The 15,188-nt window shown below is 45.5% G+C and overlaps 1 protein-coding gene and 1 pseudogene across 1 annotated transcript; one reads left to right on the top strand and one right to left on the bottom strand.

The window, feature by feature from the left end:
* Positions 1 to 4,735: 4,735 nt before the first annotated feature.
* On the bottom strand, positions 4,736 to 7,626 carry LOC119273205. The gene is made up of 4 exons (XM_037554455.1): positions 6,739 to 7,626; positions 6,473 to 6,687; positions 5,219 to 5,591; positions 4,736 to 5,095 (listed from the first exon to the last, which is right to left on the bottom strand). Exons 1-4 carry the CDS (start codon positions 7,624 to 7,626, stop codon positions 4,736 to 4,738), a joined length of 1,836 nt encoding a protein of 611 aa, XP_037410352.1.
* A 1,470-nt stretch (positions 7,627 to 9,096) lies between these two features.
* LOC119273203 lies at positions 9,097 to 12,369 on the top strand (annotated as a pseudogene).
* The last annotated feature ends 2,819 nt before the right edge of the window (positions 12,370 to 15,188 follow it).

Here is a 15,188-nt window from a genome sequence, read left to right as displayed (position 1 = left end):
TTCAACAACTTCTCCTAAGATACGCCTCTGATCTCGCCACAAGGCTCTATCCTCTTCTTCTCTGCAACCATTGCCCGCTTATTTTCTTCCTAGCTTTGAGCAGCACCTCAAATATCCTAAACTATATATCTCCACATGCAAAAAAAAAAAAAAAAACCTAAACTATCCAGGCACCGAATGAATTTGTTATATTCGAACGGATGATAAGCACACAAATGGACAAGCAAGGTGATACCTACTTTGGCATCAAAAAACACGTGGAACTTGTTCGACAAATTGACGCACTGCACTGCACTCCGGGTCAGACTTCCCCATCAAGCTCGCGCAAGGCAGAATCACTGGTCCTATATTAGGTCGATGCAAATTTTATGAAAGTTGTGAGTTCATCGGAGGTTGTTTTGGAGCTCGTACGTTGGGATTCAAGGTGGTGGATCTACTGCATTTTGATGCCGGCTGCTTCTGGTAGATGCAGATCGACAAGTTCCCGGAGGAAGGGAGGAGGAATAGCAGCACCGTAGGTCAAGAATCCGGTGGGACGGCGACGGGATTGTGTCGAACCATAGAGGGATCGTGATGGGGTGCCTTCATGCATCGCTGGCTGGAGGTTGCGGAGGGGCAGGATGACATCGGCCCAGGTGCATCTAGAGGATGCCGATCTCCCTGCTGCCCGTGAGATGGGGACAACAATGCAATGTAGCAGCTAAGGGGCATGGAGTAGAGCATGTACGACCTAGCGATTGCAGGTGGTGGCCCACCAGGCGGCCGCTGACAACGGCGGCGGAGCGCTTGTACCAGAGAGGTGGGATCGAGTCGAGAGATGCGAGAAAGAGGCGTTAGCTGCGGTGACTATATCTCGCCTTAAGCGATCCCATAGAAAACACTCGCTGAAGGGTCTAGAGTAGTTGGGTCGGCCCATTATCGCGCACATTAAACAAAAAGAGAATGGGAAAATGGGGGAAGCGGGGATCGATCTCCAGTTTCCTGGGAGAGGGCTGGCTACACTAGCAACTTCGCCCATGTCTTGCACTCGGGTAAGTTCTTGGCGCCATGTTTACTTGAGGCAAATGACGCTGGTTTTTCCATGGTTTTCACGTTTTTCTTTTGTTTTTGCTTTTTGTTCTTTGACAGGGTTTTCTTCTTTTTTTTCTTTGTTTTTTCGCTTGATTTTCTTTTTTGTTCTCCATTTTGTTTGATATTCATTTTTTTCATCTCCATGTTTTCTTTTGTTTCTTCTTATGTTTGTTTTAGTTTTCTCTGTTTCGTGTTCAATACTAGGGCGCACCCTACTTATAGAGGAAAAGAGCCGGCTTTTATCTGTTTTTCATTCTTTTTTATCTTTTTTTTCTTCCACGGGTTTTTCATTTGTTTCTTCAGTTTTTCTCATTTTCTTTTTTCTTTGGTTTATTTTGTTGATCACTTACGTGTTCAACATTTTTTTAATAAGTGATCAACATTTTTTGTATACACATTCAACATTGTCCGAATGCTTATTCAACATTTCTCAAATACTTTTTCTACATTTTAATATTTATTCAATATTTTTCTAATACTCGTCAAACATTTTTTAATACTAATTAAACATTTTTCAAATACTTGTTCAACATTTTTAATACTTATTCAATATTTTCAAATACTTGTTCAACCTTTTTCATATACTCGTTCAATATTTTATAATACTTATTCTACATTTTTAAATAATTTTTCAATATTATTAAATACTTATTCAACATTTTCAAATATTTGTTCAACATTTTTCAAATTCTTGTTCAACATTTTTTAATACTTATTCAACATTTTTAAAATACTTGTTCAACATTTTTCAAATGTGTTTTTGAAGACTGTATCTTGCAATATATGTATAATATGTTAAAGTATAAAGAAAATTACAAAAATAAAGCAAAAACAAAAACAGGCCGCGGCCTCCCACACGGCTGGGCCGGCCCATCTGGGGCTCCCCTCGACGCGAGAGCTTCCCCCTGTCTCGCTTAAAGCAAGACATAGGGGCGCCCGGCATTAGCTGCGTGGAACGGTTTTACCAGAGGATGCGTTAGGTTTGGGCTTTTGCGGGCTGCACGGGGCGATCGAACAACGAACGACGGCCGCGAGCTAGGTAGTAGAGATTCAATCATTTGAACGGTTTCTATTTTGATAGTTGCACTTCATTAGCCGTTTATTTGTTCTATAATGCAAACACGTTTTAACCATACATACTTTTTTGGCATGATGTTTCCAATTGCACGTAACAGAGCGCTTGGTATGCCTTTGGATAATGTGTACTTCTGAGAACATTTTCACCACCTGAATATGCCTCGGACATGCATTCAACCAATTGTTCAGCCCTTTTTTTTTATAGCAGCATGTCATGTAGAAAGCATTGCATCTCTGTATGAATGTGACTAATCTCTTTATTTTTTTTCTACTCCGCAGAATAAGCTTACTCCAGATGTGGAAGATTAGCTGGAGAGGAACACAGTTCCAAAGAGAGCAACACCGTTAATGTTGATTATTATTATGCTGCAGTTTCAACTGCATCTAAACAATGGATGTACTGTATAGAGGCTGTGTCAATTAATTAGGATCAGAGGGAGTATTTATTACGTGTACTTGCAAGGAACAAAATTACCACAACCTAAATATCCAGAGCTCGAACCATATGCTAGTTTGCGTCGAAGGCCCCCGCGTCGTCTCCCTAGGAGGCGACTCGGGCGGAACCAGGGCCGCCGCCGCCAGCCCCTCTTTCTCCAGCGCCTCCCCTCGCCGCTGCCGGCTAACGTCGCCGGGCGAAGCTCGCCGGCGGCTGGCAGCGGCGGGCGCAGCCCCCGTGAGGCTCCCCCTCCTCCCTAGTCTGTCCGCTCCTCGCCCCCACGACGGCGACTCGATCTGCGCCCCCGTCCCCGATCTACGGAGCCAGCGCGTTGCCCGGCCTACCCCCTTCCTCTCCGACCCGTGGGGGGCGCCGGCTGGCCGGATTCGCTCGGCCGTCGCTGGTCTCGTGGCGGTTGCGCTTCTGCGCCAGATCTGGCGGGTTCGGGTGGCCTCGCCGACCAGCTCCCCGTGCTCTCTCGTTGCGTCCTCGCGCTGGCCGCCGTGCACCTCGTCCTCGCCTTGTTCTTTGTGCGGTGGTCCGGTGTGTTGCTGCTTCTCTGGCCCTCCGTAGCTCGCTTCGCAGCTCCTGGCTGCCTAGGCTGATGGGCTACGGTGGTGGTTGGCCGACTTGCTCCGGTTGCGAGGTGGAGGAGGCATTGCCGGGTGAAAACCTCATCGACGGTGATGGCTGCAGCCGCCATTTTCCCTTCTTGAAGGCGTCGATTTTGGCATTGTTTCCCTCCCTCCCAAGCTCTCAGATCCCGAGAGAAATCTTGGACCCGGGGTTCCCCGTGTCAGATGGTGTCGACGACTCTACGTCGTTTCCTCCTTGGGGGCATCTTCTTGGATTACTTCTGCTTCGGGTGGACTCGCCTCTTGCTGTTTCATCTCCACCTCGGCTTCGATCTTGGCTGGTCATTGTTCTTGGCGACCCGAGTGGAGCTTCCTTGGACGTCCTGGGGTGGCCTCGACGACACGCTGCCCTTCGACCTCGGCGGTAGTACACCAGTGCTGGGCCCTTCGGTCTCGGTGGTGCATTGCCTTCTCGGCTTCGCCGGCGGCACACCGGTGCCGCCGCTCGAACTCGGCTATCCGATGCCCTTCATTCGCGTCAGTGATGCTTCTTGATATGCTTCTACTTTGGTGTCGCCATTCCGCAGGGCTGTGCTTCATGGTGGCCCGGATGACGTTTTGCATGGACATCCTGGGGTGGCCTTCGGCAGCACGCTGCCCTTCTACCTCGGCGGCGATACACCGGTGTCGCGCCCTTCGGTCTCGGTGGTGCGTTGTACTTTGGCTTTGCCGGCGCACACCGGTGTCGCCGCACGAACTCGCTATCCGACGCCCTTCGTTCGTGCCAGTAATGTTCCATTGCGAGTTGTTGTTGTGGTGGTGCCCATCTTTTTCTCCCTAGGCCTGGTTGTGGTTCATTGTCAATGGTGGAGCAAGCTGCTCAGCGGAGCTCGGTACCCGAGATATCGGCCTTCAGGGGTTTCGGTTTGGTTCTGTTGCCAACCTTCCCCTCCATTTGTTTCTCTCTTTCTAGTTTTGGGCTTTCTCTTGATGCCTTCCCCTGTAATTTCTTTTGCGCCTTTGTGCGCTTACATGTATCTGTACTGACTGCCAAGTCACCTTCGAGTTGGAATATAACAAACGGTGGGGCTTTTTGCCCCCCCCCCCCCTCAATGTCGAAAAAAAAATATCCAGAGCTCTATCGTGAATGGTTGGGTGTTATGGACGCTAAAGAAGGTTTAATGATACTAACATGTGAATGATTTTGATCAAATCTTGCGCCCAAGTAGCAGTATGTAATTTACATCGGAAAGGTGCAATAATCTAATTGGGGGAAAGCAGGTGTCATCTGTTCTTGAATCATACACTAATTTGTGGATTACTGAACAAAACTTCAGACAGATGGATAATCTTTAAAAGAAAAACCAGAGGCATTTTGATATATTGATTGTCAAGGAAAAGAACAGTGTACAACATAACATGCAGATGAACAACAGACTCCCAAAAAAGAGGATCAACCGGGCAATACCTTGAGGTGATGCCGAATTCAACCGAGTTCGTGGAAGGCCAATGCAAGGGACTCACAAAGCAGGACGCCAACTCTCCTGCTTGGCAGCTGAGATATAAGGCTACATGGTTACAATTCGAACCCGACCGACCGTTCCTTACGGAATCGGACCCTTTTAACTTGCTGTGTTAGATCTTTCGGTTCAGCAGCGGTCATGGCTGGGATCTGTTCAGCTGGCAATTCTGCATCTTCCTGTCCAACAGCAGTCTTGGCTTGGATCTGCTCAGTTGGGAGGATGGTGTCCCCTCTCCATCTATACAGAGGGTCCGCGATTATAGTGCCTATCTTCTCGTCGGTTTCACGTGGCTCCAAGCTAATAGCCCTGAGCTGACTGCGTGCGCTTCTCCATTCCCTTGGGTCTCTCTTATTCGACATGGCTCGACCAAGCGCGCATAAGGCTAGGGGTAAGCCTCCGCACTGTGCAACCATCTGCTTATGATACACAACCCAAATTGCAAGTAAGTATTGTTGCCACACAACTGGTAATTACTAGAATGTAAAAAATTGAATAGATACACCTAAACAAAATACACAAGTATTTGATCAGCATACCTGCTTTGCAATATGATGAACTTGAGGATGATCGTCGATGATTCCAATCCCAATCTTGTCTTTGAAGAGGCTCCATGCATCCTCTTTTTGCAAACACTGCATCTGGATGATGTTGGCGGCATGACAACCCATGAGGGCACATGCAGCCTGACTCCTCGTCGCCAAGATAATCTTTTGCCGCCTATGTGGTAATATTGGCACACCAACAGCCCACCAATTAAGGGGCTCTCTTATGTCATCCAATAATAACAAGAAGCTCTTGTGCTGAAGATACTTGAAGATATGTGTGGCTCGGGACAATTCATCTAGTGATGACATCATGGCCAAATCAAAGCCTAGATTGATGGTGATAGCATGTTGCACATTGTTCAATCTTCATGGCTGGACGGCCTCCGGCCTAAAGACATTGCGCCAAAAAAATTTGAGCTGTCAAAAAAGAGAACATGCAAAGCTCTTGACAACAACCTTTGGATCCGCCAGATTGACACTCAGCAGGGACTAATCTTGGCCCATATTCAGGAATTTGCAACCCTTTGGGAGATGCTTGCTGATGTAACCCTCAACTAGGGAAGACAAGACACCATAACCTGGAAGTTCACAAACAGTGGCGAGTACTCCGCCTCCTCAGCTTACATGGCACAATTTGCCGGTCTCTCCTTTTGTCCAATGAATGCTACAATCTGGAAGATGTGGGCTCCACCGAAATGCAAATTTTTTGCTTGGTTGATCTTCCAAAATCGTGTTTGGACAGCTGATCGTTTACTGCGACGAGGCTGGCCAAGCTGCAATTTGTGCCCTCTCTGCATGCAAGTGCAAGAATCTGCTGCTCACCTCCTATTCCAATGTAGGTTCACCGTCCGGATTTGGACTGAAATTTGCACTTGGCTTGGCATCCTTGACTCCTCGCCAATGATTTGGCGTCATGAAGACTCAGTTAGAGATTGGTGGCTCAAGGTGGTTAATGGTGGAGGTCGCTGCAGGAAGTCCATCGCCTCCTTGATGATGCTTGTCTTGTGGGAAATTTGGAAAGAGCACAACGCAAGAATTTTTCAAAATGTCTCCGCCCCGACCTCCATAGTTATCACTAAAATCAAAGAGGAGGCCCATCTTTGGTCTTTGGCGGGAGCCAAGCAGCTTAGTACTGTTATGTCACGAGAGTAGACCTTTTTCTTTTTGCCGCCTCGCGGCTTATGTCTAAACTTCTTCTTAATCAATGAAAATGGCAAGTCTTTTGCCTTGTTTCAAAAAAAAAACACAGATCCGGTTCCAGCCCCAACAAACATAATGTGGTCGAAGCAACTGTTACCTGTGTAAGAATCACGCACGTGCCTGAGCAGAGTTGTCTTGCCCACGCCTCGCATGCCCCAAATCCCCATCAACAGGGACTGGGTGTCGTTGGCCTCAATGAAACATCGCACCTTCTCAGAGGAGTTCATTTCAGGCAACCCATCGTCTTGTGGGTGCTGCGGCTGGTCATGGAAGACGGTGCGCCGCTGCAGCTTCAACACCAGTCTCTTTGCATGGTTGCGGCGCGATGGCTTTTCCTTTTGTGGCAACAAAATATCAATGTCATCATCTCTATTGATGATTGCAGGCCATCCTTCTTGGTAGAGTTCCCAGGCCTTTTCTTCATTGAAGCACTCCATTTGGATGATATTTTCACGGTGACATTGCATCTTGTGACACAAGTCCATGTTCCGTGTTGTTAACACAACTTTACGCAATTTTTTGTGTGCCAGCCCTCTCTGGAGGGAGACCACAACTCTCCCCAGTGGAAAGGGGATGCCCACAACTACCAAATCAAGACACTCCCATAGATCATCCAACAACAATAAGAAGCTTGTATCACTGAGGTGGTCACGGATGATATTTGCTTGGGTAGTCTCATTGTGCGTTATAGATAGTCCCATACAAGTGGCAATAGCTTCTTGCACCTGACTAACTGTACATCCAATGCCAGCACGAACAAACATAACTTCTATGGAATTGTAATCATCCTCTGAACGAGAATCACTGATGAGCTTGAGAAGGGATGATTTTCCCACACCACCCATGCCCCAAATCCCCAGCAATCCGGCAGACTCGTCACATGTGGTCTTAATGAAACCAATCACCTTCTTCATGTAGAAGTTCATTGTTCCCTGCAAATTATCTTTCGGGTGCAGTAAGCTGTCTCCTTGAATGAGGAGACTATTGGCCTTGTTGAGCAGCTGCCGTGCTTTCTTGCCTAAGTAATTCAAGTCATACCCACCATACGGAACCCTAATGGCTCGCTCATTGTGTTGCAAATCATCCACACTCTTCAGCCAATAAATGCATTGTTCAGAACAAGGGAGTGTATCCAGACGACGAAGGGCGGTTTGCATCACACATAGCTTTGCGACTGCAACTGCAAGATCCCCCACCATGTAGCGATAATAGCATGTAACAACAATAATATGACCGTAAATGCCAAAAATGGAGCCAAACGTATTCGCAAGGATGTCCCATGCTACTTCTGGAATCATCCCATACATGTGGATGATAAGTTTAACAATAGAAACGAAAAAGATGCTCCATCCTATGTGGTTAATCATTTCTGTAATTCTCCCATACATGATGATGAGTATGAGAGTAAGAACGAAAATGATGACCCACACTGCTGGCTTCATCTTCTTTAAACTGCTTCCTCTCCTCTAAACTCAATTAATTGAGATGTAAGGTTTTCCACAGATCCGTTCAGAACGCTCATACATGGGCATAGGCCAAAGCGCCCAACAAAGCATTCTGCAATCAAACAAGCAGATTGGCAAGCTAGGCCAGAGGAGGCGCGGGAATTTTGCAGGAAAAAAAAGGATAACTAAAGAGACGTATATGCAAGGAGGAAGGAGGTAATACTTACGTACATCAGGAATTCGATAGACATCCTAGATCAGTGACATTCTTGGGATGAAGATGAGATCTATGTACCCATCCAAGTTCTTGAAACTCTAATGTCTATGTGACTTGCTTATTTTCTCACAAGAGAAAAGTGATATGCTTGGTGGCTTTTGTATTATGGCTGGTTTACTTGAATGTTACCAACTGCTCCTGCTGCATGATCTGTTCTGTACAATGTATGACCAGGCTCTCGCGCCCTTTGCATTTGGGTGGCCGGACGACAGCATTAAACCAGGCTGTAGATTAATGAAGCCAGCCATGCTGTAAAAAGAAAAAAAAGCTATCAAGAAAGAACAAAAAGCCTGCCATGACACTGACCTATAACCGGCCGGTAATCTAAATAAAAGAGGGAGACAAGGCCCTAAATAACGTCTGTAGGAGGCATTGTTGGGTTAGGCCAGATTCGACTGGGAACAGACTGTAATCCATCTGTAATAAACCGAAATCGCTGAATATGGCCAAAATATTTCTGAAACCGAATTTTTAAAACTACGTCTGAGGCCAACTCGGTCGACAAAACCAATGTGCCGCCCAAATATATGTTGGGCCATTAAGTAGCTTAGCCTCAGCCATGAAGAAGCTGTCAAGTTGAATTGTATTTTGTGTTTGTAATTATTCTATATTTATTTGAGATGCTGACAAATAATTTTTTGTCTATCTATTGCTACAGAAGATGTAACATACATTTTCCCAGGAATAATTAATTTTGCAGCGAAAGCCTCGGTTTGTCCGCCACAACCTAACCACCGGGCTAAACCCCAAAAGCTGTGCTTTTTCTAATACAGTGGTTCCAAGTCGCTACTGACAAGGAGAATGTAACAATTGGAAGTAGAAATAGATGCATAAACTCTCCTTTAAGTGCTAATAACCAGCTGCGCCATAGTCTACTGTTTGCAGGACCTTATATTTAAATTTGATGAACAGAATTTAGAGGAGAGTAAGGAGTAAGTGTGAAGAAGATGGAGCTTGACCCAGAAACATGGATCAGCATTGCTGCTATCTGTGCTTCGGTTCTCGTGGCTATCAAGTGGTGGGATCCCATAGCAGTTTATCTTGGATACTCCTTCGGCGTTCACCGCCATGTGGAGGATCTTGGAAGAAAGGTGGAGATGCTGGGCGTGATGCAAATCAACCTCCGCTGCCAGGATCCCTTCCCATCTTCTGCAGAGCGCATCAGATGGCTCCAGAGCGTGGATGATTTGCAAAACAAAGAGGGAGAGATCAAGATTAGGCTTCACAAGTACAGCCTATCTTATTTTAAGAGGTGCTACATCGGTAGGGAAGCCTATAGGGAGCTCAACAAAGCCAATGAACTCATCAGCCAAGGCGACAAATTAATGCCAGAGGTAAAGGCAAGCCCACGTCCTGTCCGCCATGTCCAGCCACAAGAGCTGCGAGCTCCATTGCCGGGGATGGAGGGCTCGTATAAGAAGGTGCTCAATTTCATTAAGGACAATAATGCAGAGTCTGCATTGCTTGGGGTTTGGGGCATGGGAGGCGTGGGCAAGACAACCCTTATCAATCTGGTAAATGATTCTCGTTCGAAGTATGATGATGATTTCGCCGAAGTACTGTTTGTTCAAGCTGGCAAGGGATGCTCTACAATTGCTGATTTGCAAAAGGCTATCGCCATTAGTATAGCATTACCTCAGATAGGCAACCAAATTTCCCAAGCAAATATCATTCATAACCACCTCAGGGATAAGAGCTTCTTATTGTTGGTGGATGATCTATGGGAGGATCTTAATCTGGACGAACTAGGCATCCCCTCGCTTGATGTAGTACAGCCACACCGGCGTAAAGTTGTGTTCACAACTAGAAGCATGTGCGTGTGTAGCAAGATGGGATGCTGCTGCCCTGAGGATACCATCCAAATGAAGTGCTTGAGTAAACAAGACGCATGGAATCTCTTTGCTCAGAAGGTGGGAAGTGAAATCTTTGATGATAAGAAAATTCATAATCTTGCGAAAGAGGTTAGTTCCGCATTAACTCCAGCCCAAGGCAGTGATATTGATGAATTTAATTAGTGAAGCTTTTTTATACAATACTAGTTTGTTAATGATAGTGGAATCATTAATTTAGGTTGTAGAAGATTTAAATTATCAGTGGAATATACATTGTCTACATATGCATTAATGATCTTCTAGAATTTTAATCATTTATGACAACAAAAGATGATAAGAGAGGCCAACAAAGTTTTTTTAGTTGAGGCTGCCAAAGTTAGAATGTGAAAGCTGCCAAAATTATAATTCTTTGTAAAAATAGAAAGATTTCCAAGGATATAAACATATTATAATTCTTAAAAGCTAATTAAATTATAAAAATTAATATATTTAAACAGTGGGTGTAACTTAAAATATTATATACGTATAAAGTAGGCCTTTTTTGTGCCGCACGATAGTGGTGTCTGCAGATACTGTTGATAGCAACATTTCTGCCTATGATTGTAGTTCAATTTTCTTTCCTTCTAATTGCATAAGTATACTTTTCTTTTGCCGTGGTTTACCACATCCACTTCGTACAACCATATCTTACTTATGTAACTAAATATTCGACAGATAGTTGAGGAGTGCAACGGCTTACCAATGGCTTTATGCACACTCGGTAAATTTATGTCGCCCAAGAAAGATCACAGGGAGTGGAGAACCGCCAGAGATCTGCTGAGGAATTCAAAACTCCATGAAATCACTGATACCCATGAAGATTTATTCAAACATCTACAAGAAAGTTATAATAATCTGACAGCTGTTATGAAGAAGCGTTTTTTGTTATGTTCTTTATGGCCTGAAAATAAGAACATACCAATGAAGATACTTATAAGGTGGTGGATAGGACTTGGTTTCTTAAATGGTCCTAATGCCAGTGATGTGGGCTATACCCTCATTAATGACTTAGTGCGTGCATCCATGTTGGAAAAAGGTGACACTAGCATTGACTCCACAGAAAATTCACATGTCAAGATGCACACCATGATGCGACTGATGGCTATCTGGATTGCGAATGAACATGGATACAAGACCAAGTGGTTACAAAATTCCCCATATAGAGCACCCTTGGCCGAAGAGATGTGGCACACTGTGGAGAAGGCTTGGGTATCAGAGGAAGACACATCAAGATGGTGTCAATGGTCTTCCAACGTTTGTTTCCCAGAACTCAAGGTGTTGGTGGCTCAACATGTCTTCTCGCTTAAACTCATTCATTACTTCCAAAATATAACCTTTTTAAACTTGGAGGGGACGGAAATAATCGGATTGCCTTTTGAGGTATGCTCATTGACCGAACTGCAACATCTCAATCTTTCCGCAACAGCAATTGTTCTCTTGCCTCTAGTACTGAGAAAGCTTTCAAAACTCAAGTACTTGTACATCAGAAATAACATGGTTCTTCAAACAATACCAGAAGGGCTTATCTTGGGACTCAAAAGTCTTCGAGGGCTAGACCTTTTCCATACTGGTGCTAGTTTCCCTAACGTCCTGCAAGAATTTGCGAGCTCCACCATAGATCTGGATATGCTCGGCTATACTGTGCAAACAATAGCAGAGATAACACAACTGGGACAATTGAAAAGGGTGTGCACACAAGCACTCTGCATGGACCATTTTGAAGATGAGAAACATCCGGATATTATTAACTAGCAAATTTTATCCAAACTACAAGAGCTGCGAGAATTAGCCATTGTAGAGAGCTCTCACAGTCAGAAGTTATTGGTAGCTGAAGGTGGCCCTAATTATGATCAATGGCTACTCCCTTACATGGAAATCTTTGAACTGAACAATCTTCTAGGGCTAGAGAAAGTGACGTGGAAAAATGCAGGGATGGACATCAGAGTGGTTAGTATCTATAAATGTGATAAATTAAAAGATGTGACATGGGTTCATCACCTTGAACACCTTGAGCAGCTCACAGTTGCACACTGCAAGGAAATGGAAATATTGATTGAAACTGGAGAATCGCCACAAGGTGTCAGCATGAAGCAAACGACGTCAAAAAGTTTTCCTCGGCTGATAAAGCTTAAATTGGAAGAGCTGCCAAAGCTATCCGTGATATGCAAGCAAGCATGTGAATTTGAAGAGTTGTCTTATATTTGTGTAACTCGGTGCGATGAAATGAAGGATATCCAAAATCAAAAGTACAAGCAGAGTATGATCAAGATAGATTGCAGCGAAGATTGGTGGAATCGGAATAGCTCAGGGAGATTTATTCCCTACTTCGATCCAACATTTTCCTCCTAGCGGGCCAAGGAGAAAAAAAACATTTGTGCGTGCTTTTGGCCTCGCTTTTATCATGTTATAGCCATCTTGTAATTTCAAAAGTGCTGACAAGCTGTCAATTATGTTTCTCACGGATTGCCTCTATAAATGGAGTACTGATGATATCACTTCACCTTTGATTACATGTAGAAACGTTGCATTTAGAGACTTGTCAATAACATGGGCACATGCTTGTATGCCCATCAAAAGTGTTTCTTAGTTTGTGTTTACTACTGTCTTGCATCAGTAATTAATGTCTTAGCATCAGCAAAGTAAATACATTTTTCCATTTATCTTTTCACTTGATTTGTGGAAATTCTAATTCGAACGATTTTGTGTTTGTACGCAAGGTAGAATGCAAGAGCGTGCAAGCTTCCAGGCTTGAGACTTGGTTTTGCTCGAAACAACGAATCCCCCGTGTGGCAAATTCTACTGGATGCCTATGTCATGAAACCTATATCTGAAGTTGATTATGTTACGGATAAAGGAAGCACTGCATACAAGTGTACACCAGTGCAAAAACTTGTTTCCATAAATTCTTTTTTTTATCTGTCTATTTGGCCATTACATCTTGTGCAATGTGTAAAAACCTGAACCTTTATTGTAAGGAAAACCTGAATTTGTGTGAGATGCGGTATGATGTACGCTTGAGTTTAGCTGTTCCTTTCAGACCATGTTCTTACATTCCACTTTTTGTGTCTTAGATTTTGGGTATTGCCTTCGTTGCAATGAACAGAAAATTAAAAACTGATGTCATATGTTGTATATGGTCTTGTAGTGTCGTGTACCCGGCAAAAATATAATTCAAATTTAAAACTGTTCGTAGGACTGTAGCAACAGCTTCTCAACGAATGTGACAATGCGGGTCAAGTAAGTTCAACACGCTAGCAGCTTGCTGTTAAATACAGAGAATTTGATTATAATATCACTATAGATAAGAAGCAAGTGGACTGATGCCTACATCTCATCCGAATGTTTTGTCTGATCGACTGGAGTTATAATTGACATGATCCATATATATATACCAACTTTATGAAATGCCAATGTTGCCCTTCTCTCACTGTTTTTATTGACAATGAACTGTTGGAGTTGTGTCGAATATAGTGTACAAGTTAGGTTACAGTTGAACTCTGAGTTGTATTGTGTTTAGATAGGATATGTAGTCGTGTCCAAGTAGGACACTTGTATCCTAGGCCTCTCATATATAGCGGGGCTAGACACATGATGTAACCTATGCCAACATAATAGCACCGGAACGCAGGGGAAGCCGGTGGCATGTGCCGGTGTCCAGGGCGACCGGGTGCGGTATTGTAGCGGTGTCATGGGGAGGAGCGCCCATAGTCAGGCTCCGAAGATGTAGCCATATCGGTGAACCTCATTAACAAATCTCGGTGTCGTGCTCGTGTGATTGCTTGGTCCTCGGATGATGACGGTATGTCTCGGATTTAGTCTAACAAGTGATATCACGAGCAAGGTTCGATTTGAGACCATGGTTGTTGATCTAGAGATTGGAGCGGAATTCGTCGAATTGGTCTGGTCGAGACCTGCGACCGGAAAAGATCGATGGACGGCAGGAGTTCTGTTAAGAAGCAATCGGAAAGCAGCGGTGCGTGCAGCAGAGGGCGTGCAAGCGGCGACAGGCGCATAGGCAAACATCTCGTCGAGAAGCTGGCGGCAGACGACACGTGTTGGCGTGCAGCAGATCGATCTAAAGCAGCGGTGGCATGTTCCGCAGGACTTGGCGAGATCGAATTCACTACCAGAAATTATCTAGTTGCCGACGGCCTCATCTATGCCGACGGCGCCCGTCAGCATAAATGGACATATGCCGACGGCCAAGGGCAGGCCGTAGGCGTAGAATAGCCGTCGGCATATGTGTATCTATGCCGACGGGGGCCGTCGGCATATTACGGCCGTCGGGACAGCTCGCGGTACGCCTACGGGGACCGTCGGCATAGAAGAGGCCGTCGGCATAGAAAGGGCCCACCTACCCGATTAGCGGCGACCGTTTGACGGCGTCAAAACTACGCCGACGGGGGATAACGGCGACCGTCGGCATAGAATTGCTAACATCACCGATCCGCGCCGTCGACACGTCATCGATCCGAGGGAGTGAGGGCCTGTGGTGTGGCAGAGATATGCCGACGGCATAGCCGTCGGCATAGTCCTAGCCCATGCTATCTGCCACGTCATCAATCCGCGTGCAATGCCATGTCATCGATCCGTGGGATCGTAGCTCTGTGTGCGCAGCTATGCCGACGGCCTTGCCGTCGGCATACCTTTATTTTTTTATTTTTAGTTTATATATTTATTATTTTGTATTTTTTTCACAACATAAATGTGCCTTATCTAAACAAAAAACATGCCCCGATGGTATATCGATTGCCCCCCTCACGGACGTCACTACCGCCGTGTCACGGAGGGGGGAAACGATCGACATGGAGGGAATCTGGTTAGAGGGGGATTCGGGGTGGCCTTCGGGGTGTAGCTATGCTACCGAAACATCGCATGGGTCCTGATGCATGTGTGAAAGTGTTCTGGCATGCGTAGACGCCCGTCTTGGGGCTCCATGGTGTGGCCCCCTCCACGGAAGGCAGAGCCGCCGTCACTTGGAGGGGGTAAGGTGCGGTGGAACCGGAGGGAATCTAGTGTTGGGTTGGGTCCAAACCGTGTTCGGGGATGTTGCTATGGGCTGACCTATCGCAACCAGGCGGAAGAGTCCACCGGTCAAAGCCCGCCCGGCGAAAGTCAAAGGGCTAGATCTACTCGTCAACTAGGATTCGGGGTGGCCTTCAGGGTGT

The sequence above is a fragment of the Triticum dicoccoides genome, chromosome 3A, assembly GCF_002162155.2.
Source record: "Triticum dicoccoides isolate Atlit2015 ecotype Zavitan chromosome 3A, WEW_v2.0, whole genome shotgun sequence".
In the NCBI taxonomy this organism is placed as follows: domain Eukaryota; kingdom Viridiplantae; phylum Streptophyta; class Magnoliopsida; order Poales; family Poaceae; genus Triticum; species Triticum dicoccoides.
This window is presented reverse-complemented; position numbering and strand designations above follow the sequence as displayed.